General features: G+C 43.6%; 1 protein-coding gene across 1 annotated transcript in view; it reads left to right on the forward strand.

The window, feature by feature from the left end:
- The window catches only part of ston1 (stonin 1), a 113,334-nt gene extending 88,209 nt beyond the window's left edge, over nt 1-25,125 (forward strand). Inside the window, exons 12-13 of the mRNA XM_068045699.1 lie at nt 14,210-14,299; nt 25,018-25,125. Of these exons, the coding sequence (XP_067901800.1) occupies nt 14,210-14,299; nt 25,018-25,125 (198 nt within the window). The remainder of the gene's footprint in view (nt 1-14,209; nt 14,300-25,017) is intronic.
- Nucleotides 25,126-25,467: the final 342 nt, after the last annotated feature.

Genomic DNA, 25,467 nt, shown 5'->3' on the forward strand with positions numbered 1-25,467 from the left:
TCATTCCATGACAATATGAAAGGCACAATTCAACATGGTGGCTCCTCATCAGAGCCCTTTCCTATCCTGAGTGGTGTGAAACAGGGCTGTGTTCTCGCACCCACACTTTTTGGGATTTTCTTCTCCCTGCTGCTTTCACATGCGTTCAAATCCTCTGAAGAAGGAATTTTCCTCCACGCAAGATCAGGGGGCAGGTTGTTCAACCTTGCCCGTCTAAGAGCGAAGTCCAAAGTACGGAAAGTCCTCATCAGAGAACTCCTCTTTGCTGACGATGCTGCTTTAACATCTCACACTGAAGAATGCCTACAGAGTCTCATCGACAGGTTTGCGTCTGCCTGCAATGAATTTGGCCTAACCATCAGCCTCAAGAAAACGAACATCATGGGGCAGGATGTCAGAAATGCTCCATCCATCAATATTGGCGACCACGCTCTGGAAGTGGTTCAAGAGTTCACCTACCTAGGCTCAACTATCACCAGTAACCTGTCTCTAGATGCAGAAATCAACAAGCGCATGGGTAAGGCTTCCACTGCTATGTCCAGACTGGCCAAGAGAGTGTGGGAAAATGGCGCACTGACACGGAACACAAAAGTCCGAGTGTATCAGGCCTGTGTCCTCAGTACCTTGCTCTACGGCAGCGAGGCCTGGACAACGTATGCCAGCCAAGAGCGACGTCTCAATTCATTCCATCTTCGCTGCCTTCGGAGAATACTTGGCATCAGGTGGCAGGACTATATCTCCAACACAGAAGTCCTTGAAGCGGCCAACACCCCCAGCTTATACACACTACTGAGTCAGCGGCGCTTGAGATGGCTTGGCCATGTGAGCCGCATGGAAGATGGCAGGATCCCCAAAGACACATTGTACAGCGAGCTCGCCACTGGTATCAGACCCACCGGCCGTCCATGTCTCCGTTATAAAGACGTCTGCAAACGCGACATGAAATCGTGTGACATTGATCACAAGTCGTGGGAGTCAGTTGCCAGCATTCGCCAGAGCTGGCGGGCAGCCATAAAGACAGGGCTAAATTGCGGCGAGTCGAAGAGACTTAGTAGTTGGCAGGAAAAAAGACAGAGGCGCAAGGGGAGAGCCAACTGTGCAACAGCCCCAACAAACAAATTTCTCTGCAGCACCTGTGGAAGAGCCTGTCACTCCAGAATTGGCCTTTATAGCCACTCCAGGCGCTGCTTCACAAACCACTGACCACCTCCAGGCGCGTATCCATTGTCTCTCGAGATAAGGAGGCCCAAAAGAAAATACTATATATATCTTGTAACACTGAAATGATTCAGAAAAATTGATTTGTTCATGCAGGCAGGAAATTAAAAAGCATTCTTAGCCCAAAGTGTCAATTTTCAGTTTGTAAGTACCAAAAATCAACATAGTAATCATTCAGGCCATCTTTGACTTTATTTGAGAGTCTTGGCTGTTGGGAGATTTTGATTCCCCTGCGACTTTAATATTTTACTACATAATCTGTATAATTTTATTAGATCTTCCAGTTGTTCATAAATAAATGTTTTATATTTGCGCCGCCCCCCCCCCCCCCCCACTCTTAGCACCGTGAACCTGTCCGTTAAATGGATGTCAGATTGATTGCGAAGGTAAATCACCAGTACTGGCACAGTGATGTCAGGCTATCATTTTAAAAGGCTGAAGATTTTGGGGAAAGTATGGTTGGGGAAAGAGGAGGAATTGAAGTAGATAAAGATTTCTACATCTGGGACCTGGAAAAATAATGAGTTAAAGGAGAAAATCTACAAATGATTTCAACAAAGTAAAGATGAAAAAGTTGTTTCCAGTTTAGACGAGCAAGAGGAAAATTAGAAGAATCTTAATAAATTATTTTAATTTTTATAACATTGTTCATATAATTTTCCTTTTGTATTTTATACAAAGACATAGTCTGTACACCGTTGTATCAGTTGCTTGTCAGCATTTGGGCAATTCTGGTTTTCTTACATATGTCAACTCTGGCTCATTTGATAGCACTTTTGCTATTGAGTCACAAGGCTGTGGATTTAAGTCCCACTCTGGGGGCTGGATTTCATAGGGGCCTCGATCAGGATCCGGGGTGGGGGGGGGGGGTAGTGGCATGAAGATTGCTCCGGATGAGGCCCGCCACGGACCTCAACACCAGAAGGGCCTGTCGCGATCATGCCGGTGGCAGTGAGGCCTCGTGGCGGCTCCCCCCCCAACCCCACCGCTTGGCAACAGGACCGTAATTTAAATATTCAAATAAGTTTACTTACCTGAGTTAATGACGTTCCCATCACCTCCTGAAGTGCTGCCGCGATCTTCATCCCGGCGGCTAGCACTGACGCCTTTGGATCCCCGTCTGGGGAAATGAAGCGCAACACCTGTGGGGAGGGGTAGGAGATAAGTTTCTCAAGGTGGAGAGTGGGGCCAAACTATTCTGATTGGTGGAGGGAATGGTGGGAAGGGGTAAAGTTAAAAGTTTGTGAACTTTGGGGGCAGGGTAAGGTCAGGTACACAAGGTAAGTATTTTTGTGGGGGAGAGTGCAGGAATGAGTGTATTGTTAATGGGGGTGGAGGGTTTGAGAGGGGCTTGAATCATTTATTCGTTTTTTACTTTAATTTTGTCATGCATATAACTTTAAACATTTAAGTTAAATGTAACGGCTGGACGCCCTTTAAAAATGGCACATGCGCAATGGCACCAGACGCCGTTGCTGGGGATGGCTCTCCCGCCCCCTCCATGTCATCGGGTGGTCCGCGCCCTGGCCATGTTAATGAGCCGCCACATATAATATCACAGCGGCTACACAGAGTAAAACCTGTGCATGTGGACTGCCGTCTTTTACAGCCGCCATTGTAGTCAGCAGCGGCACTATAACAGCCACAGGACTTGAGCACAAAAGTCAAGGCTGACATACCAGTGCAGTATTGAGGGTGTGCTGCACTGTCAGAAGTGCCATTTTTCAGATGAGATGTTAAATGGAGGCTGGATTTATAAGATTCCATGGCACTAGTTTGAAGGTGAGCTAACCCTCAATCACAAAAAACAGATTATCTGGTCATTATCACATTGCTGTTTGTGGGAGTTTGCTGTGTGAAAAATTGGCTGCCGTGTTTCCTGCATTACAACAGTGACTACACTTAAGAAGTACTTCATTGGTTGTCTAGTGGTTGTGGAAAGTGCTATATAAATGTGCGTCTTTATTTTCTTTTAGCAAAGCTCCGCAGTGAATATGTTGTTCTGTTGTGTTTTTTTACTAAAGGTTTAATGTATATTTTTGTTTTCAGGAGATACAGGTCTTTGGGATTGAAACACTCTGCTTTCATGGGATCTCCATTAGTCAAAACAAAATGTGACCTCTGTCAGATTTGCTTGGAATTCTCAGCCAAAACTAGAAAAGGCTGTTTTCATCTGTTACTGAGTGAATGGAGTGTTGCAAAAATGCTTCATTGCTCTTAATATTTTATTTTTTTAAGAGCTTGTGTTAAAACTGAAAAGATTCCATGGATGTGTTTTTTTTTAACCAAGTCAATGATATGACAAGATGTTGTTTGAGGACCACTTGTACTGGAAACCACCTGTGGGTTGGGCTCAGTAAACAGCTCCTGCATGACCTAGGGTAAAATGGTTACAGAGAAGCCACATGTCAAGGTTTGTGGAGGTCAGGAGCCTTTGTAGAGGTCGGAACCCTTTGAACTTGGCGACACGCCTGCATTCGGTGGCTGCCGCCGAGCCCCCGCGATTTTAATCGCGGGGGTTCATTTCCATAGAGGCCGCATGCTGCCTCCCCCATATTACGTGCGGAGAGGCAGGACATTCGGCGCAGCGAGAGTTTTGACAGTTGTGCAGCAGGTGCTGGGGCCCTATTTTAAATGCCCCAGCACCTGCTTCCTGACAGCTGTCAAAGACATACTTACCTGACTGCTGAAGAGTGGAGCTGCTGTCAATGGCAGCAAAGCAGAAAGTGCTGCAGAAATCCAGCAGGTCAGGCAGCATCTGTGGAGAGAGAAGTAGAGTTAACTTGCCTAAGTTCACAGGCTTGAAAGTTAACTCTGCTTCTCTCTCCACAGATGCTGCCTGACCTGCTGAGTGACCCCAGCACCTTCTGCTTTGCTGCCACATACTTACCCTGCTGTGTCCCAATTTCCTGTGACGTTGTGATCCTCTTCTCCCACTCAAGTGTAACATTCATTCTTGTAGGCATGCCACACCTGGGGGAATAATTGTACATTTGCACATTCCAGGATGTGAGACTTAAATAGACCATAAAAGGTATTAGAGGTTTACAGAGAACACACTGAAACAAATGGGAATACTCTGGTGTCACAGCAATGTAAATACGTCTTTCACTAAATGTTCCTCACCAATTTGTGTGTCCTTTTCTCTGTGCGAATGATGTGTGCCAGCATGTAGCGCCAGTGTCACATCCATTTGCACTGTTGGCCCTTCAGGAGAGCCAACTTGTGCAATAACATCATTGCCATGCCACCATTACTCATGAGCGTCTCCGTGGATGCAGTGACGTGGACATTGGCTCAGTCAGCTGCTGCCTCCAATGGTTTATACAGGGATGCTGCAGATGTGGACTGGTGCACAGCAGGTGAGCAAGGGTGATGTGTGGCTTGCAGAGCTTATGTCGGTTCCTATGGTACAGAGAGCCTTTGTCTGATAAGCCACTTCCGTACATCCTTACTTCAGTGCTAGCCCTGTGTGCAAAGCCTGGGTGCCATCTGCCCTCCCATGCGTCTTTCATGTAAGTCCTCAGCGTCCTCATAATCTGAGGAAGAATCCTGTTGATGTCTCTCCTCATCATGCCAGGCCTGGCTCCTATTGGGTGCATAGTTGTGCAGAGCAGCAAAGAAAGGAGCTGGCCTTTTCAGCCTGTAGTATAGGGCATCACCCTATCCATACAGGCATTGGAGGCACTCTTTCAACATGCCAATCTCCTGCTGAATGGTGGCTCATGTAGCTCAGTGGCTGGCGTTATATCTCTTCTCTGTAGCAGTGGTGGAGTCTCTCACTGTTGTTGGGAGCAATGTCTGCAAAGGATAGCCCTTATCTCCAAGAAGCCACCCCTCCATCTGAGCCAGTTCAGTGAACAGCGGTGGCAGCTGGGACTGGCGCAAGACCCAGTTGTAACAGCAGCTGCCTGAGAAGCAGTCACACATTCACTGCAAGCATCTGCAGTGTTCACATATTCGCTTCACCTAGATGGAGAGGGGTCCTTTAATGGTGACGTCTGTAGGTGGTAGCCTGGCAGTAGGCTTGATGGCCACATGAGTGCAGTCTATGAACATTACAACCTATGGTTCTCCGGCAATAGTGCCAGAACCAATGGCCCTCTGGGCCTGGCTGTGAGAGTCCGTCCTGAAAAGGACATACTCATTGGCCATCCAGTGCAGGGCATTGGTGACCTCCCTGATGCAGCGGTGCACTGCTGACTGTGTGACCCCACTAAGGTCTCTGGTGGGCCTCTGAAAGGCTGCAGAGGCGTCAGGCTTGAGAACCGCTGCCACTGTGAGGAACAAAGACTGGCATGTCCACCGGAGCCCATGGGCTGCAGGTCATCCTTGAGCAGGCACAGACGTATCACCACCCTCTCTACATGCACAATCTCCTCTGACACTGGTGCTCTGACATCCGATGGCATATCATGTGGGGCCTGTAGATGCAAGGCAAACGTAATGGCGAGCTCCCCTTGGTGGCTGCTGCTCACGACCAGGGGGCCTCTACATGGATTGCACCTGTTGGTATTCCCTCTGGCGCATACGGATCCTCACATGCAGAGGATCACGCAATGTAGGATGAGCCATACCTATTTCCATGTGATAAATAAAGTTGAACCCTGCATGTATTTGAAGGTTCCTAACAGGATATGGATTGGTGTTGACGGGTACATCAGTTGCTTTCCTAGATCAACTTTGTGGCGTGCCATGACATTGCCCATCTTGGCCAACACTGAGTGGCACAGCATGACCACATCAAGATCCTACCAGCTTAATCGATTGCCCCCACCATCCATATAACCTTAATGCTCCTGCCCTTTCTGGCACCCTCCCCAAACGCATGGTGCCTGTGTGCCATTGCCCTCTCACAAACACAGAGCGTACACTGTTAATGGAGGGATGGTACACGGTAGCTCCCTTCATGCCAGCACAGCTTTCCCTCCAGTAATCCCAGACCCCCTCTGTTTCAGAATGCAGAGTGAGACGCCTGTGTATCCCCCCTTCCTCCTCCCTTTTAGGAATGCAGAGTTAGACCCCTGCATATCCCTCCTCCCTCTTCCCTTCCGTAATGCAGAGTGAGACCCCTGAATAATAGAACTTACCTTCGCTGGCAACAACTGCTGCCTCTGAGGACCCGCTGGCTTTTTAAATCGTGAACGGGACAGCACATGATGGCCGCCTGTTCAGCAAAATATCTGGAAGTGTCAGTGGAGAGGTGGCGGGCTACACAATCAGCAAAGGTAAGTATTCTTTACCATATGCTAATTGTGGTGCCGCTGCCGTGTGGCGGGGGGGGGGCTGTACTGAAGTCCCGCCGCCGCGGGTAATATGCGGTGGGCTCTTCTCGACGTTGTGGGTTGTGGCGGGCGTCTCCTCGCAGGTGATAGGTAAATTGGCCGTTGTAAATTGCCCCTAGTGTAGGTAAGTGGTAGGGAATATGGGATTACTGTAGGGTTAGTATAAATGGGTGGTTGTTGGTCAGCACAGACTCGGTGGGCCGAAGGGCCTGTTTCAGTGCTGAATCTCTTGTAAAAAAAAAAAAAATTTTTTTTACTGGCTCCCACGCAGCGACCCGCGGGGTCGAGGGGCCGGTAAAATTCAGCCCTCTGTTTGGGGTTTAAACATTGTTTTTGGTTTTAGTTGGAGTATGAACTGTTTGAAGACTGTTTTCCTGCCAAGGAAAAAGAAATCACCAAGCTCACCTGTTTCTCTACCTTTTTGAAGAAATACTGCCAAGATCTAGTGTGGGGAACAAAAAATCCCTGGTGTTGTATAGCTCCTGAGGAGCTGAAAAAAAATCCAGCGATTCAAGTGTGTGCTGGCGGAAAAATCTTGAACGCCACATTTCTCCTATATAACCGACTCGAATAATTCTCGACATCTCCAAAACGGACTGCTTCTGAAACGATCCCAGTGACCTGTCTCCATACACCTGGATGCCAGACCAAAAAAGGGACAACTGACTTCCTTCCATAGCTTCTTTCTTTTTTCATCAAGAATTAGTAAGTATTTTGCCAAAGTAGTTTTTGGGGGTTTCTTTGTAACAGGCCTCTGCAAAGTGAATTTCTGTATTTTTTCCAGTGTGTGCGTGAGTGTAATTGGGAAATTTTTACAAAAGGGAACTTTCATATTTTTAAATTGGCGTGTTAATTCTTTGTATTGTTATTGGTTAAGCTTTGTTTTATAATAAATGATAATTTTGTTGTTTATTAAAGAAACCTGGTTGATGTATTTTATTCTGGGATTAAAATAGAGTATATGATTGGCTGTATCGGTAACTGGATAAACATTTAAATAGATGTTGTGATCTGTGGAGAAGTGGAACTAGAAGACAGTGCACTCCTCCCGCCTCGGTCATGACAGGAGACAGACAGTAACTGCACTGTCAACCGATGTGATGTAAATAAATGCAAGGTCTACTTCCAGAGAAAGATAGTGAAGTTGGTCAGATTGACTTTCAGCAACAGTTTGTGCTATACGCTAGCAGGCATGTGGTTAAGGTCTAGAATGCACTGCCTGAGAGTGTGGTGGAGATCGGTTCAATTGAGGCATTCAAAAGTGAAATTAGACAGTTATATGAAAAGGAAGAATGTGCAGGGTTGCGGAGAGAAGACACTAGGTGAAATGCTTGTTAGGAGAGCTGGTGCAGACACGATGGGCTGAATGGCCTCCTCCTGTACTTTAATAATTATGTGATTCTGTGAAATCTAGGGGTGCCCACCATGAACAAGCATCCCCATTTTCTTGATATAGCTTTTGAAAACTTCCCTGTAAGTGCTTTAACACACCACTGAACTAACAGTAACTTATGAATCTTTGGCATCACCTGGATGATGATGGATGAACAGCTTTTCTTCCACCCACATGACCTTTTCCTGGAGCTATTCTTTAGTAGTCAACTGGATCCCATTAGCATTGGGAACAAGAGGTTCCTGCCCATGACAGCAGCTAGCAGAAATTTGTGATTACCACAGCATCTCCTTTTGCTGTTGCTCTTGCATCTCTGGCCAAACCTGGGCTTTACTCTCTTGCTGTGTTATACCTTGCTGCCTTTCTCTATATCCCTGGGCTTAGTGTTGCATCTGTTCACATTTTTCTCTTGTAATTGCTTTGTCTTTTTTGCTCCCCCTGTGTTCCAATACTGCACTACAATTGGAGGTTTAGTTATGTTACAGTTAGAACAGCTGTGGTACATGAGTGCGACAGCAAAGGACTGTAGAGGTTCAAGAAGCTGGCTGAACACCACCTTCTCATGGACAATTCAGGATGGGCAATAAATGTTGGTCTTGCCAGCGATGCCCACATGCTGTGAATGAATTTTAAAAAAAAATTGATTCCCAGAAATACCCAAAGGCAAGTTGGCCATCTGTACTTAGTAGGCATTTCTGACAGAGGGAAGGAGGCTAACAACATAAATACTGTTGAGTGCTATGGAATTAAGTCTCAACAGGTATGGAATTTTAGGTTTGGGATTATTTGTGCATGTTGTTGTCATTACCATATTAACTCAAATTTACTGAATGTAAACCTTTGCAAACATACCTTCAGTTGCAGTGGGTCAGATCTTTATCTGATAAACATGAAACAGCCAGAATTATAAACAGATTATTGGTTGCCAAGATTGCTGGAAAGCCTTATTAACATATAGAATGAATACACAATTATTATTTGCCAATGAGATTACTAGGAAGTGGCACATGGAGGTTTAAGTTCAGTTGCTCAACATGATTGCTATAAAGGAATAGCTTGGTTTGGTCTATTACTCTTGGCTAAATAAGAAAACTCAGAACCTCCCAGTCCTTGCTGTCATCTATCACAGAGGTCTTAGATGACAGCATGAGGGAGAGACTGGACAAGCCACTAACTCTGGACGAACTGACAAAGGCCATCGAGTCCTTCGAGACGAGTAAAACTCCCGGAAGCGATGGCTTACCAGTTGAATTGTACTCGGCCCTATGGGACTGGGTCAGCCCGAACCTGCTGGAAGTATACGAGAGTATGCTCCTGGCCGGCAGCATGTCAGAATCCGTGAGGAAAGGCATCATCACCCTCATCTACAAGCGGAAGGGGGAGAGGGTAGAAATCAGAAATTGGCGGCCCATCTCACTGCTTAATGCTGACTACAAGATTCTGTCAGAAGTCATAGCCAGTCGAGTCAAGTCTGCTCTGGAGTTGGTGATCCACCCTGATCAGACCTGTACTATACCCGGCAGGAAGATCTCTGATAGTCTCGCGCTACTCAGGGATACGATTGCCTATGTACGGGACAGGTGGACACCTGCCTCATCAGCCTGGACCAGGAGAAGGCTTTTGACAGGATATCGCACACCTACATGATGGACCTGCTTTCCAAAATGGGGTTTGGGGAGGGAATCTGCAATTGGATCAAACTGCTCTGCACAAACATCAGTAGCGCAGTCTCAATCAATGGGTGGGAATCAGAAAGTTTCCAGATCCAATCTGGAGTCAGACAGGGCTGTCCTCTCTCCCCTGTCTTGTTTGTTTGCTGTATTGAATCCTTTGTTGAGTCTATTAGGAAGGATGCGAGTATAAGAGGGGTGACAATCCCAGGCAGCGGAGGCATTCAGGTTAAAACCTCCCTGTACATGGATGACGTCGCTGTCTTCTGCTTGGATCCGCTGTCTGTGCGCAGACTGATGGGCATCTGTGACCAGTTCGAACTGGCCTCGGGAGCCAAAGTTAACCACTGCAAGAGCGAGGCCATGTTCTTTGGGAACTGGGCTGACCAATCCTTTGTCCCCTGCACCGTCAGGTCAGACTACCTGAAGGTGCTGGGGATATGGTTCGGAAGGGCCAGGGCGTGCACCAAAACCTGGGAGGAGTGAGTAGCCAAGGTACAACACAAGCTGAGCATGTGGGAGCAGCGATCTCTCTCCATTATGGGTAAGAACCTGGTCATCAGGTGCGAGGCGCTTATGTTGTTGCTGTACGTGGCACAGGTCTGGCCCATACCCAACTCCTGCGCTGTGACGGTCACCCGAGCCATTTTCCGCTTCATCTGGGGATCCAAAATAGACCGGGTCCGGAGGGACATGATGTTCAAACCTCTGGATAAGGGCGGGAAAAATGTACCCAACATTGCCCTCATCCTGATGATTACCTTCGTGTGCAGCTGCATCAAGCTGTGTGTAGACCTCCAGTATGCAAACTCCAAGTGACACTACGTGCTGAGGTTCTATCTGTCCCTGGTGTTGCGAAGGATGGGCCTGGTCACATTGCCGCGGAACGCTCCATCCAGTTGGACTTTGCCGTACCACCTATCCTTCGTGGAATAGTTTCTGTGGAAAAACACCTTTGACCATTGATCCATCAGGCAGTGGTCTGCACGGAATGTCCTCGAGGCCCTACAGGAAAAGGAGATGGTGGATCCTGTCGGATGGTTCCCCGAGCAGACCGCCAAAGTCATTTGGCGGAATGCCTCATCACCAGAACTTTCAAACAAGCACTAAGATGTAGCTTGGCTGGTGGTGAGAAGAGCCCTCCCCGTCAGATCCTTCCTGCACGCCCGAAGTCTCACCCTCTCCGCACAATGCCCTCGAGGTGGCTGTGGTGGGGAAGAGATGGTTGCCCACCTCCTTCTGGAATGTGTCTTTGCAAAGCAGGTGTGGAAAGAGATGCAGTGGTTTTTGTCAAGGTTCATCCCAAGCAGCTCTGTAACACAGGAGTCTGCTCGGCGGGCTGTTCCCAGGGACGCACACCGAGATAAACATCAACTGCTGCTGGAGGACTATCAATTCGGTGAAAGATGCTCTTTGGTCTGCCCGAAACTCGCTGGTCTTCCAGCGTTGTGGCAAAGAGTTGTCCACAACCAAATGTTGCAGATTGGCACATTCCAAGGTCCAGCACTACGTGCTGAGGGACGCCGTAAAGCTTGGGGCAGCCGCAGCAAAAGCTCAACGGGGAAAGACCACTGTGTAAGGTCCCCCCACCAAGCTGAACTGAAGGGCTGGATCCATGGGAAACCCCTTGAACTGTATCCAGAAAATCTTTGTTTGCTGTAAAATGTATATGGAATGAGAAATGAAATGGAAGGGTTGTGAGGCAACTCACTCCTGTATTGAAGGAAACTGACCTCCTTTGCACTCTTTGTATTTTTTGATTTGGTGCTGTTTAGAACTGTTTTGTCATGTATTTTATTTTACAGATTTTAATGAATAAAGTATATTTTGGAAACAAAAAAAAAAGAAAACTCAAAAATTATCTCTACGGTCAGTGATTCTATCCATGAGTATGGAGGACTATTATATTGTTCCAGTTTATTTATTTTATTTATTTAGAGATACAGCACTGAAACGGGCCCTTCGGCCCACCGAGTCTGTGCCAACCAACAACCACCCATTTATACTAATCCTACATTAATCCCATATTCCCTACCACATCCCCACCATTCTCCTACCACCTACCCACACTAGGGGCAATTTACAATGGCCAATTTACCTATCAACCTGCAAGTCTTTGGATGTGGGAGGAAACCAGAGCACCCGGCGGAAACCCACGCGGTCACAGGGAGAATTTGCAAACTCCGCACAGGCAGGACCCAGAACTGAACCCGGGTCGCGGTGCTAACCACTGTGCCGCCCACAGTGTCACATTGTGTCACTTATGTCGCATTGTTTACACTGGAAACAGGATCTGTTCTGTGTACCTTCAAAAGCTTTTCTTGAAGAGAAAGAGACTTTCATTTAAACCTTGAGATTGTTATGCTTTTAAGGGTCTTGTGGGCCAGAGCTTGAATATCCTGATACCATTGGGCTTTTCCCCATGGTTTGAGCCTCTTTTAATCTCATATCATTGAGCTTTGAAGTATTTGCGTTTGCAGCTTCCTTACAAATTGCTCCGAGGCTTACTGATATCTAACTTTATGACTTAGATGAAAAATAATAAAAACGAAATTCTCCAATACAACAACTATTTATAGAATCCTAAGTTTTTAATATACTTTCCTTTTTGTATGGTCAATGTTGCTGTGAAATTGCCTCTATTGTTTCTCTTAAACTGTCAATAATCTATCCTATATAATCTTCTGCCTTCCTGCATCCTCAATGTATTGAAATCAAGGCTCATCAAACTCTCTTACTCGAATTAATTCTCAGGGCTTCAAAATTGTAGAATACTATACCTCCCTCAAACTTTCTTTTCTCCTACAACCTTCACGCTTTTAAAACCAAAACTTGGCATTGGCTGATCTCCATGTTTTATTGTGTTTTTTCACCCTTGCTTGTTGTCTGCCCTTATAAACCTTAATCTTTCACTTATGTTCTCAAGTATATAAAAAAAAAGCTTGTAGAAAAGCTGTTGGTCATTAACCTTTGTTAAAGGTGTTACGTGCAGGTGAGAAAGGGGTCTAGGGGTTCCCTCAGCTTTAACCTGGTCTTACCGTAACAGGGTTTAATTTTAAACACACCTTTTTTTTTAGCTCCCCCTTAGTGAATCCTTGTTCACTGCTTTCCATTTGTTAGGCAAAGAAACCAGCCAAACAGGTTTTCTTAGGTTTAAAGAAGAAAGGTTGAACTTTATTAAACTTAAACTCTAATTTGGTTAACGCTTATGGATACGTGATGCGTCCATGCTAGCATGCATACGCGACACGCACATGCAGATAGAGACAGAAAAGAGCAGAGGAAATAAAATGGAAAAGTTTGAGGCAATAGCTAAAGATGGTTTTGGTTACTGTCCTTCGAGCTCACTGTAGAGTCCTTGATTGTTGGTAGGTCTTGCTTTTCATTGGGGCCCAGTATTCTTCTTAAACCTTGTTCAATGTAGGAGACTTTTCCCTCTTGAGATTCATGTGTCCTCAGTGGGTCCAGAGGCTTGTGAGAAAGAGATGGGAGCAGACAGTAGAGATCTTTTCAGTCCAGGAGCAAACAGTCTTTCTCTCAAGCTGTCTGTATAATTCAAAAAAACTCAGGTTGCCCAGCAGGTTAGTCATGTGACTAGCTGGTTTGACCACGTCTGTTTGTGGATTCGGCCATCTTAGCAGTCATCCTGGAATGTGAGCTTCCTCACCTTCAATGTCTGGTGATCAAAGTCCATTGTGGGTTGAATGCGTCAGGGAATGGTCCTTTGTCTCCACAAGCACTGTCTGTTAGAATGTAAATATTTTTTCCAGCCACAGCTTATCTGTTTAACAAGTCATTTCCTTTCTCCAGCAACAGTCTAAAATCAATATTCATATGACAAAATTAATATGCCTCATTCTTGGCAGGTGGGGGTCTGCATGACAAAGGCCACTGAAATTCTAGTACTCCCACTGCTAGTAATTTTTCTTAAAATTTATCCTGGATATGGAATTTCCTAATTATGTGTCTTTCTTTTAAAGCTATTAGTTGCATAAAATTATTGAGTGATTGCAGCTATTGCAAAAACTGAAGAGGCTGAAAAGTAATGAGAGAGGGGTATTGTTAGTACCAGTAATGGAATGTTGGACTCTTGGCTAAGAGATTGACTACTATTTGCTCTTGAAACTTCTCATTTTGGTGATGCACACCAATTTCTAGCTAGATCATCTGGAGATAACACTTTTCATGGCTCAAGCAAACTTTCTGTTGGGTAAATAGTACAAAAGTTTGTGGTGATGCCCTTGGGCTAGACCACTTCAGATGTAGAATTGTATGACTAGTAGAGAGGAACAAAAAGCTTTACTAGGCTTCTGATATTTTATACATTGTTCAGACGTTTATTTTGTTATCTTCAAAGCTTTGCATCACCCAGGCACTTTCTGTTTTACCATATTCCTCCTTATTCTCTACATTACAGTGACTACACTTCACAAGTATTTCATTGACAGAAAAGCATATTAGGATGAGAAAGTCACTATATTAATGCATTCTTCCTTTTTACTCTTTTCAACCTTGATTGTGATCTGTGAGCCTTGGTCCTTCACTTTTTTCAATTTTATATAAAGCTTTCAGAAATGTTATTGGTCATTAATCTTTGGTAATTAATGGAGGATAAATTAGTCTGTATGCAATGTATTTTACAGGATCCTTTGAATTCAGGAGATGATGTAAGTGAACAGGAAGTGCCTGATCTGTTTGATACAGAAAATGTAATTGTTTGCCAGTACGACAAGGTAAGTGCCTTTGTATTATTACGTTCAAGCAAATATGTACTTACATTTTTTTTTCAAAGCCAGTGTTTTTTTAATTTTTAAAAGTGATCCATCACCCAGTGGTTCAAAGACAGTGGTGCAGCTTCCTGAAGCAATGAGTCACATGGTTTGTTGCTTGGATTTAATAAATTCCTAATTCTAGTATTTTTGCTCAGGGAAGGTGGAAGACAAAACTAGGCATTTCCCCAAATGACAAGAAATAATATTGCTACATTAACAGGGGCCAAATAAGTATAAGTTGGTGTGGAAGACCTTTTATAGACAAGAAGGCGGGAAGAGGAGGTAAAGAATCTTCAAATGCCTTTGGGGTTTGTATTAAAATCATCCCAAAATGGAGGGCAAAAGCCAAATGCGACTTATTCATTTTGAGCTTCAAGCCTTTAAAACAAAAAACACTGACACAAACAGCAGTAATTGCACACACAAGACTGTGAACTTAAAGAAAATATCTCAGACAGCGTGTTTAACAATTGGGAATCAAACCCAAACAGGTGAGAAATTATGGAATGTGGGCAAACGTGGTTGCTAAGGTGGATCCTGAGGGGGCTTTTGAAGGTGCCAAAGGATGAAGGAAGGTGGAGTGTTTGAGGCAGTTCCATAGTAGAATATGAAATTTGTGTTTGAGTAAATCAATTTTAAGCTTACTTCTCTGAAAATAGATAATGTACCTATATCTTGAAATTGCTGCCAAGTGACCTGGCAAATCAGTCGAGTTCATAAGATTTGGATAATGTGATGAATAGCAATGAAGGGAATGGAATTCATTCCAACTACTTAACATATATTCTAACAATCCAAATGTAGTGGCCTGATCATAAATGAATAATGCACCAACAGTCTCTAGCTTTGTCTCTCATTGTGTCTTGTTTAGAGATTTCCTGCACTTCTTTGTAATTGATAAAATCTTGTTCTCATAAATTACAACGTTCAAACTGGAGGTTTCTGTGTGTTTAGTTAATTCATTAATTACATAGAGGCAAATGGAAATTCTCTCAATTTTCATTGAGAGGAATGTTTGGTTGTTGCTCTACAATATAGTTCCATGGGCATATCAGTAGATTAGAACTCAAAGCAGCATTGCTGATGTTAGAACGGTACTTACAAATACCCTTTATTATGGAAGCGTAAAGTAGCTGTATAAATTAATAAGAGGGCATGTGATCCAGAATTTTCTGCCTAGATACAGTGAGGATAAGACATTGGCTGGAATTTTATGCTCTGCCTGCAGGAGTGGCTGGAGGCAGTTGGGGTGGGGAGGGGGGGGTGCAGTGCCGTTCCCATGCCTTACTGCCCCGCTGCAATTTTATGAGGGGCCACAGCAGCGAGAAATGTAAAATCATAGCACGGCTCCTAGGCCTGGTGGAGATGGGCTCACCTCCAACTTCTTAGCAGTGGATGGGCCCTTATGCCCAATGTAAAATTCTGGGCCTTGAATGAAAATGTCATGGTCATGTTGATTTCCCAACATCTTTTGATATGGAAAGTAGATAAAAATTAACCGTGCAGAAGAAGATAGTGTGCTTGATCTGCAATAGATGGAAGAAACATCCTGTCAACATACATGTGTAATGTGCGACAGTGCATTGTGCTAGTTCTGCTTCGAGGCCAGAGGTTACAGTACTCTAGCACTTAATAGGCTCTTACTGTCATGAAAGAGTAGACCCTTTACATAATTCTATCAACTAGTTAATTGCAAAAGTTGGAAGAGGGTCATAATGTTCTTGTTCTTCTATACTAGCTCAGAAAATTGGATTTTGTAACTTTAGATCATTCTGACAATGATTTTCCTCCCTACTATATTGGGCAGCTATTTCCTCTGAGAAAATGGAAGAATTCAGCTCTTGGGATCTTCTATTGTGTAATGGGTACTGTGGTTATTTGAGAGGAACACCTAACTTCCCATGGTCATTCTTGACAATGCACTACCAATCTCTCCTGAATTTTCCAGTCAAGCGTTACACACCACAAAGTTAAAACTTCAAGTAACACAAATAGAGATGAAAAGGTAAAAAAATTGCAGTTGTAAAAAGAAAGGACATATTAACCATTCATTAGAATGGAAGATAAGTGAGATCCTTGAAGAGAGTGAACCAAATGAAAAGGGGAAAACAGTGAATAAAAAGTTCAAAAGTGAAATATATTATCTACTATAAGAAAAATCAATTAATGGGTTCTCAGCAAAGCAGATTTTTAAACAGTTGGAAAGAGGTGAAAAAGAACAGCTTGACGTACAAAGATTATTTCAGCCAATGAAAGGCATTTTCAGGGAAAGCTCAAAAATGCAAGGGAATTATGAACGATGGGAGAAACTGACTGAAAAATAGTATAAGCAGCTAATGCCTACAACTAAATAATGCCACTGTTCATCTCACGGCTCCAGATTGCAAAGGACAAGCTTGAGATGCAGCTTCAGAAGATTGTGCTCAGCTTGATTGGAGCAGTACATGAGGTGAAAAAATGGCAGGCAGAGCCAGTGGGAGGTCAGGATCATGCTTGCGGACAGATATCAAGAAGACCATACTGTGAAAACTACCTGTAGTTTACTAGGTTGGAGGAAGTATTCGTAAACTGCTGTTTCACATAGGAGTGTTTGGAACTCTGGATGATGCTCTGGAAATGGGGAAATGGGCAGATGCTACATGAAAAGTACCTGAAAGGCAGCTAGCAGTGGGGTTGATGAAAGCGGGAAATGATAAGGAAGACAGAAAACTTGTATTTATTACTGCATTTCATATCTTCAGGATACCTCAAAATGCTTCATAACTAATTAATTATATTTGATGTCACTGTTGTTATGTAGGTAAATATGGCTGCTAATTTGTGCACAGTAAAGTCTCACAAACAGCAAAATGGATAAATCGCCAAATAACGATGTCTGAAGTATGAATGTTAGCCAGCATAGGAGGAGTACATTCTGCTCTTTAAATAATACTATGGGATCTGTTAGCACTCCCTTTTGAACAGGTAGAGTGGAGCCATAGTTTAATGTCACATCGAAAAAGCGCCATCTCCAATAGTACAGTACTCTCTCAGTACTGCAGTGAAGCATTAGCCTAGATTGTATGTTCTAAGTCTCGAGTGGGGCTTGAATGCACAGCAAAGGCAAGATTGCTACCATTGAGCCAAATTGATAGTGAATAGGGGCATTACAGAAGGAACAATTTCTCTGAAAAGTAGTGTGGCCAGGGGAGGGGAAGATGTACTTGTTGGTATCATTCTGTAATGACAAAAAATAATCTGGTGTATGCAGTAATGAGTAAGTGGAAAATGAGAATGGGTACTCACTGACAAGGAAAACGCTAGTTGAGGAAAAATAGATATCCAGAAGTTCTGTGGATAATGGAGTAAGCAGGTGACAGACTAAGAATCTGAGAGAAAGGGATGAAGTCTTAGGAGGAAGAGATTGAATAATCATAGTTGTGGGGAGACGAGAGACATTTTTTTACACAGTGAATTGTTATGGTCATGAATATACTGCCTGAAAGGGTGGTGGAAACAGATTCAATGGTGACTTTCAAAAGGAAATTGGGTAAATACTTGAAAAGAAAAAAATTGTGGGCTATGGGGAAAGAGTGGGACTATTTGGATATGTCTTTCAAAGAGGCATGATGGACTGATTGGCCTCCTGTGCTGTATGATTCCATGATTGCTTAGATTATGTATTTGTTCACTCCCTTCCTGTCTGCCATGTGTGTATTCTTTGCACCCCTTTCCCCATCAGCACTGGGGAGGGGCACTGGCTCAGTCTACTTTACATCTATTCCATTCCTCAGTTTCATCATCTTTGTTTCATCAATCATTTTAACAATTATTTTTCTTCCTTTAGGACAGCGAAATCCAAATGTCAAACAATCTTTTATTCTTGATTCTTGTTCATCTTTGTTTTCTTTTGAGCCCTTCTAAACAAATTATTTGCTGGGTTTTCACATACTGTCTAAACTTCTTCATCCCTCCAAATGATCTATCCCCAGCAAGTTTGATCTTAGAGTAGGTTAAAGGTTCGGCACAAATTTGTGGGCCGAAGGGCCTGTACTGTGCTGTACTGTTCTATGTTCTATAAGCTCCTTCACCTCATTATCCTATGCCCCATCCTCAATTAATCCCAAGCTTGAGAGAATCTGAGTACTTCAGCTACTATCATCTTTGTTTTTTTTTGTAGTAAATGCTCTCATGATTCTAACCTCCTCTTTCCTCATCAGCCTTTCTTATCCTCCTGAATTTCTCACTCTGACCTTTGCCCTTTTCTAATTTTTTTTGTTGAGAATTCTGTCTTTGATTTGGGTCATCTGAGTTTCTCTCTTTTCTCTTAGTCATTCAGTTTATTTCCCTCTTGTTTTTAGTTTTCTATTCTCTTAATTCCAGCCCAACATTATCACCAAACTGTTGAAAAGTATGATGCTGTTGCATGATTCGAGTACCTCTACCTAGTTGAGACTGAAGCGCAATTATCTGATTCCTCTTCCTATCTTCCTCTGGATCTACCTCCCCCATGAACACAAACCTCAGTTTCCCAGACTGTCAGTGATCTCAATTCTGAGATCTTCCACTGCCTCCTATCTCATTGTTCTTCAACTCTATATTGCTTGTTTCTACCTTCTCAACAGACATTCTTTGCTCCTGTATTACAAAACTGGCCTCCATCTTTATTCCATCCTGTCTTGACATATTCAGTATCTATCTATGTATGTTGTGAATCTTCCGAAGCTCTTTAGTAATTTCATATTCTCTTGTCATAATTATTCTCTCCTCGCCATGGCCATAGAACATAGAACATTACAGCGCAGTACAGGCCCTTCAGCCCTCGATGTTGCGCCGACCTGTGAAACCATCTGACCTACACTATTCCATTTTCATCCATATGTCTATCCAATGACCACTTAAATGCCCTTAAAGTTGGCGAGTCTACTACTGTTGCAGGCAGGGCGTTCCACGCCCCTACTACTCTCTGTGTAAAGAAACTACCTCTGACATCTGTCTTATATCTATCACCCCTCAACTTAAAGCTATGTCCCCTCGTGTTTGCCATCACCATCCGAGGAAAAAGGCTCTCACTATCCACCCTGTCCAACCCTCTGATTATCTTATATGTCTCTAATAAGTCACCTCTCCTCCTCCTTCTCTCCAACGAAAACAACCTCAAGTCCCTCAGCCTTTCCTCGTAAGACCTTCCCTCCATACCAGGCAACATCCTAGTAAATCTCCTCTGCACCTTTTCCAAAGCTTCCACATCCTTCCTATAATGCGGTGATCAGAACTGCACGCAATACTCCAGGTGCGGCCGCACCAGAGTTCTGTACAGCTGCAGCATGACCTCGTGGCTCCTAAACTCGATCCCCCTACTAATAAAAGCTAACACACCATATGCCTTCTTAACAGCTCTATTAACCTGGGTGGCAACTCCATCTCTTACCAATATCACCTTTGAGCTTCTTCCTTGAATGGCACTCCAACCAGACCTCATCAACCAGCATAATGCTGTATTAAGGTGAATTTGATCTTTCCCTCAATTGCTTCATTTCATTCCATTTGGTCGATGTAAAAGATGTTGCATATGTCCCATTTATGCCTATCTATTTGTAAGGCATTTGGAACATATAATGGTTACTATCTGGAGAATTTCATTGACGACGTTTCTCATTTCTATCCATATTTACCATTACATGGTTCAGTTAACACTTTGCTCCCCTTCCTGGATATATCTCTTACAGCTGGCTTACAACAAGCATCTTTGTCTTGCTTTCCAAACATAACTACTTGACTAACATTTTTTTCCCCTGTTACAAAGACTCCATTGTTTACAGTAGTAAAACGAGAAAATAACTGGAAATACTCAACAGGTGAAGCAGCATCTGTGGAGAGAAAAACAGTCAATGGTCGGAATTTTGTGCGAGTCGGATGGGAGCCATCCACTGACCAAAAAGTCGGTGGCAATCCCGCCTCTGCCTGGCCTGGGAATCCAGTGCAGATTTTACGGTCCCCAGGCCCTTAATTGGTCTTAGGTGGGACTTCCATCTCTTTGAGGCAGGAAATCTCACCTAATGGATCTGTGGGCCAATCAGCATGTCTGTACTTTGGTGTTTCTCAGTCCCTCTCTAGCAGCGAGATATCTGTACAGTGACTTGTGTCTCTCAGTCCCTCTCTCTCAGAGAGCTACCTGTACTCTCCACAGATGCTGCCTCACCTGCTGAGTATTTCCAGTTATTTGCTTTTCGTTCCAGCAGCGTCACTGGGTGTAGTGGCCACTGCTGGGACTGCAACCCAGTTTCGTGATCAAAATGATGGAGAGGATGGAAAACAGGTACGTTTTTGGGGACTCACTGGGGGTGATCAGTTGGGCCCCAGCAAGGCAAGGGTGGTCGATTGGGGGGATGGGGGCTGCATGTTGGGCGTTGGGGGTGGTTGGGGCATCAGTGGCGGCCTTCTGTCAGCCACTTAGGGGCTTCCACCTGCCGCCATGGGGATTTTACTGTTGGCAGGCAGGCCATTAACTGCACACTTAACGGCCTTGATTGGCAAGGGGTAGGTGGGCCATTTCCCCGCACTGCCCCGCGTAAAATGGCGGTGAAGACGGGAGCAGGTTGGGAAGGGCCCCTCAGCCTCCCACTGCATTTTACACTCCCCACCACCAGTCCACTCTTTGGTGGAGGGGGGGGGGAGGGGTGCGTAAAGTTCCAACCAATGTTTCAGGTCAATGACCTTTGAACAGAACTGGAAAAAGTTAAGGGATGTAACAGGTTTTAAGCAAGTACAGAGGCAGAGAAAAGTGGGGGATGGGGGTGGTGATGGTGGAGAAAAGGACAGAAGACAAGGTCTGGGATAGGTGGAAGGCAGAAATGATTAAATGACAAAAGGGTTGATGGTACTAGGAAAAAGGAGGTGGTAATGGGACAAGAAAGAAAAAATGGGTGTAGAGGAAATGTAAATGACAACAGTAGCATTATTAACAGAAGATGCTGTCTAGAAGAAAAAAAATGGGAACAGCTGATCTGAAATTGTTGAATTCAGTGTTGCGTCTGGAAGGTTGTAAAGTACCTGATCAAAAGATGAGGGCTGTTCCTTGAGCTTTCCGTTGTGCTTCATCAGAATGGTGCAGGAGGCCAAGGACTGAGCGCTCATGTAGGAGTCGGCAGAAAATTAAAATGACAAGTGATCGGAAGCTCAGGGCTATGCTGGCTGACTGAATGCAGGTGTACCACACAGTTCATCCAATCTGCGTTTGATCACCCTGGTGCAGAGGAAACTGCAGCGTCAGCAACAAATACAGTAAATGTACTTAATTGAAAGAAGTTCAAGTAAATCACTCTTTCACCTGTAAGGGGTATTTGGGGCCCTGAATGATGGGAAGGGAGGAAGGAAAAGAGCAGATATTGCATGTCTGTGTGTTGGGGAAGGGGTGTTGGGGGTGATAGAAGAATGGACCAGAGTGTTGTGGAAGGAATGATCCTTTTGGAATGCTGAAAGTAGGGGAGTAAATGTGTTTGGTGGTGGCATCACGCTGGAGGTGATGGAAGTGGTGGAGGATGATCTGTTGAATGTGGAGGTTGGTAGAGTGGAAGTTTTTTTTTTACAATTTCTCTGGAGGCATCAAAGCAGATACATTTTGAATTGCAACCTCTCAAATTACTCCATATTCTTAAACTGACGTTTATTCCTCCCTTTCCATGCCCCATTTTTCAAACCTTTATGTTCACCCACTCTCCTTCCTTGCATGCTAATGACAAAGGCCCTCTGTCCTCAGTTAGTTAGCCACTGTATCCATTAGTTAATTGTCCACCATGTGCAGCATAATCTCATCGCCAAACAGTTATTGCCCTCCTCTTGCTTTCCACAGATACTGTTCCTTTGTTCAATTCTAGCATTCCTTGGAGCTTCGCATGTAACTAGTAGATGCAACGGCTGTCCATTTCCCTCTTTCCCCACCAATGTGAAGGGCTACAAATATTTCTTGTCAACTAGACATAAATTTATTGAACCTCTGCAGAATATCCTTCTAAAATATCTGGGGCTGGGAAGAAGTCAGAATGAAGAAATTCTATAAATTGTGACAATACATTGTTATCCTGTCAACAGTTTGAGTTCTCTGAGTGCTTACAGCTGTACCATTTTGTTCTAATATCTCACTTCCTCAATCTCATAAAATTTGCAATAATAAGATTCAGAGTAGTATTTTGAAACTATCTTGTGCACAGCCTTAAAGATGTAATCTGGCAGAGTATTTGACACTGATTTCTTGTGTCAATTCACTGCAAAAATGCAGAAATTTATTTTCAATTGGATTTTACTGCAAATCTGTTAATGAATGCCCACTGAACAAAATCATTACCCACTACCCCCTGTTGTAGCCTTGTGGTTGTAATATTGCCTACTGTACACTGCATTGGCTTTATAAATGTATTTTTTGAGAGTCAGGAAAAAAACAGAAGTTACTTATAGTTACAGCTAAATAATCTGCTTGTTCAAAAAGATATCCTCCAATACCAGCCAGTAGAATGTTTTCAATTCAATCAGAAATTGCTTTTAGATGTGTACACGTGATAATACATTTTTGATCTTTTTTCTGTGCCACAACATTGGTTCCTTATTTCCTATTGGAGAGCTTTTAACACAGTCGGGTGTGTTGACCATCTACTAAGTCTGCGCAACTTTGTTTTTTTGCCCTTTCCCTCTGAAGTGACACAGGAACAATTTTATTCTGTTCCAAAGGTAACCTCATGCTATTGTTTTTACATGGGCAAAAATTAAACCTGCAGGGCTTCTGGTGCAGCATTGCTGTCCACTCCTTCAAGGGCTGGAAGAGAGATGGTGAGCTGGGGAGGAAGGAAGGAAGGGAGGGAGATAGTGATCTGAGAGGGAGAGAAGGAAGGAAAAGCTGAAGAGGTAGAGAGGAAAGAGCCAGCTATTGTATTAAAAGCTTCTGCAGAAATACGAATCTGATATGGTTAGCTGGAGAACATTGATTTGAAGTAATTGATAGAAGGATTAGAGGGGAGTTGAGGAGAAATATTTTCACCCATAGGGTGGTGGAGGTCTGGAACCTGGTGTCTTCAAGGATGGTAGAGGCAACAACCCTCATTGCATGAAAAAAAAAATCCTTGGTAGTTGAAGTTCCATAACCTGCAAGGCTACGGACCAAGAGGGGAAAATGTGATAAGCTGGATAGCTCTTTTTCAGCCAGTACAGACATGATGGACCAAATGGCCTCCTTCTGTGTCGTAAGTTTCTGAGATTCTGTTTGAAGGCAAAACTGCCTCTCTTGGTTGGAAAGCGAGTGAACGTAGGTTAATCATATAATGTACAGCCAGCAGAGTGCTTTCACTGTTCTCACAGTTGCCTGTGTTCTTTGTATCCTCTCAACCTATGAAAATGAATGGAGAACACACCATAAGTAGATTGCTTTTTTAATGTATGTAAAATTATATTGTTTAGTAACATTTAGAATGAATCCCATCACTTGGTTCAGTAGTAGCTGTCGTCTGAGCCTGGAGGTGCTGATTTCAAGTTCCTCTCTAGGACTCAAATGTATTATCTATGCTGACAGTTCAATGCTGCATTGATAAGAGATTCTGGGTTGTTAATGAGATATTAAGCCAAGGTCTCATCTGCCTGTTCAGGTGGATGTAAAAGATGCCAAGGCGCTTTACTGAAGAAGAGCAAGGAGCTTTCCTGATATCTTGATCAACATTCATCCTTCAATGACCAACTCCAAAACAAAATAACTAGTCATTTATCATGTTTGCTGTTTGTGAGACCTTGCTATACATTAATTGGCTGCTATCTATGCCAACAAAACAATAGCGACGACTTCTAACAAAATTCATTGATATATTTTGGTACATCAGGAAGACATGAAATATTATACATAATTGTCAGCTTGTTCTTACTCACTTTCATTGTATTATAGATTGTTTCAATTATCAGAACACTGGCCTGAATTTTATCAGCATGCAGCAGTGTTAATTTTTTATTAAAAAAATAAGAAAGATATGGATGGACCTTCCCAACGCCCCCCCGCAACACATGCCTTTTTCCCTACACGAACTTTACCCCCTAAACTTCTAACATTTGGTCTATAACCCCTTCCCACCATCCCCACATCCAATAAAACATGGATTTCCCCTCTCCTCCACCCCTCCTGCGCTGAAATTTATATTACTCCCCTCTACCCACCAGGTTCATGCCTCGGAACTCCGTGCAGGCCGCCGCCTGCAGGTAAGTATATTTACATCTTATTGACATTCATTTGCATGTGGAGATGGGGGGCCGCACTGAGGTCCCCTCGCCACCAGTAATATGCAGCGGGCCCTTGATGTCGTGGGTTGAGGCGGGTCTCTCCCCGCAGAATTTTACCAGCCCACGGGGAGAGGGCTGGGTTTTGCCAAAAGGTCTACTCCCAAGATGTTAACTTGTCTTTTTCGTTTCAGATTTTTGATGGAGCAGCTGTGTATTTGCAGATTTTTTTTTGTTTATTCTTAGGCATTTCTTCCTTTCTATTCATCGCATTATTCTGATTATAAAATACACCTGGTACTCCACTGATGGCTGTATGAATCTGGCATTTACTTTGTTTAGCTTTTTATTTGAAAGACAATTTTATGAATGTGATTATTGGTACCATTGATAACGATGGTATACAGTGTTTGCCTGACTGCATTATTGTGAGTGCTTTCTTTTTGTATTAGATTCACAGGAGTAAAAACAAGTGGAAATTCTATCTAAAGGATGGAATAATGACCTTCAATGGGAGGGATTATGTGTTCTCTAAAGCTGTCGGGGACGCAGAATGGTAGAAGTGAAAATGCTCAATTAAACAAGGTGCCTAATCCATTATGGGAGACCTTTTCAAATGATTTGTATAGATTGTTGCCTCCCACTTCCATGCCTATTATTTAATTTGTGAAAAATGTTGGTACAAGTTATCCTTCGTTTTGTTGACATTTCACACATTTATAGTAAAATTGATCAGGACCTGTTATGATACAAGTTCTTCCAAAACAGTTATTTAACTAGCTAATAATGATTCTTAAAAAAGCGTGCTTGGATGTTGAGGAAAGGGACTAATTAATTATATGGTACAATATAATTTGTGTAGCTGGAAAATGTATTTAAATTTTGGAAAATAAAATTATATT

Source organism: Heterodontus francisci, chromosome 13 (assembly GCF_036365525.1).
Source record: "Heterodontus francisci isolate sHetFra1 chromosome 13, sHetFra1.hap1, whole genome shotgun sequence".
Lineage (NCBI taxonomy): Eukaryota > Metazoa > Chordata > Chondrichthyes > Heterodontiformes > Heterodontidae > Heterodontus > Heterodontus francisci.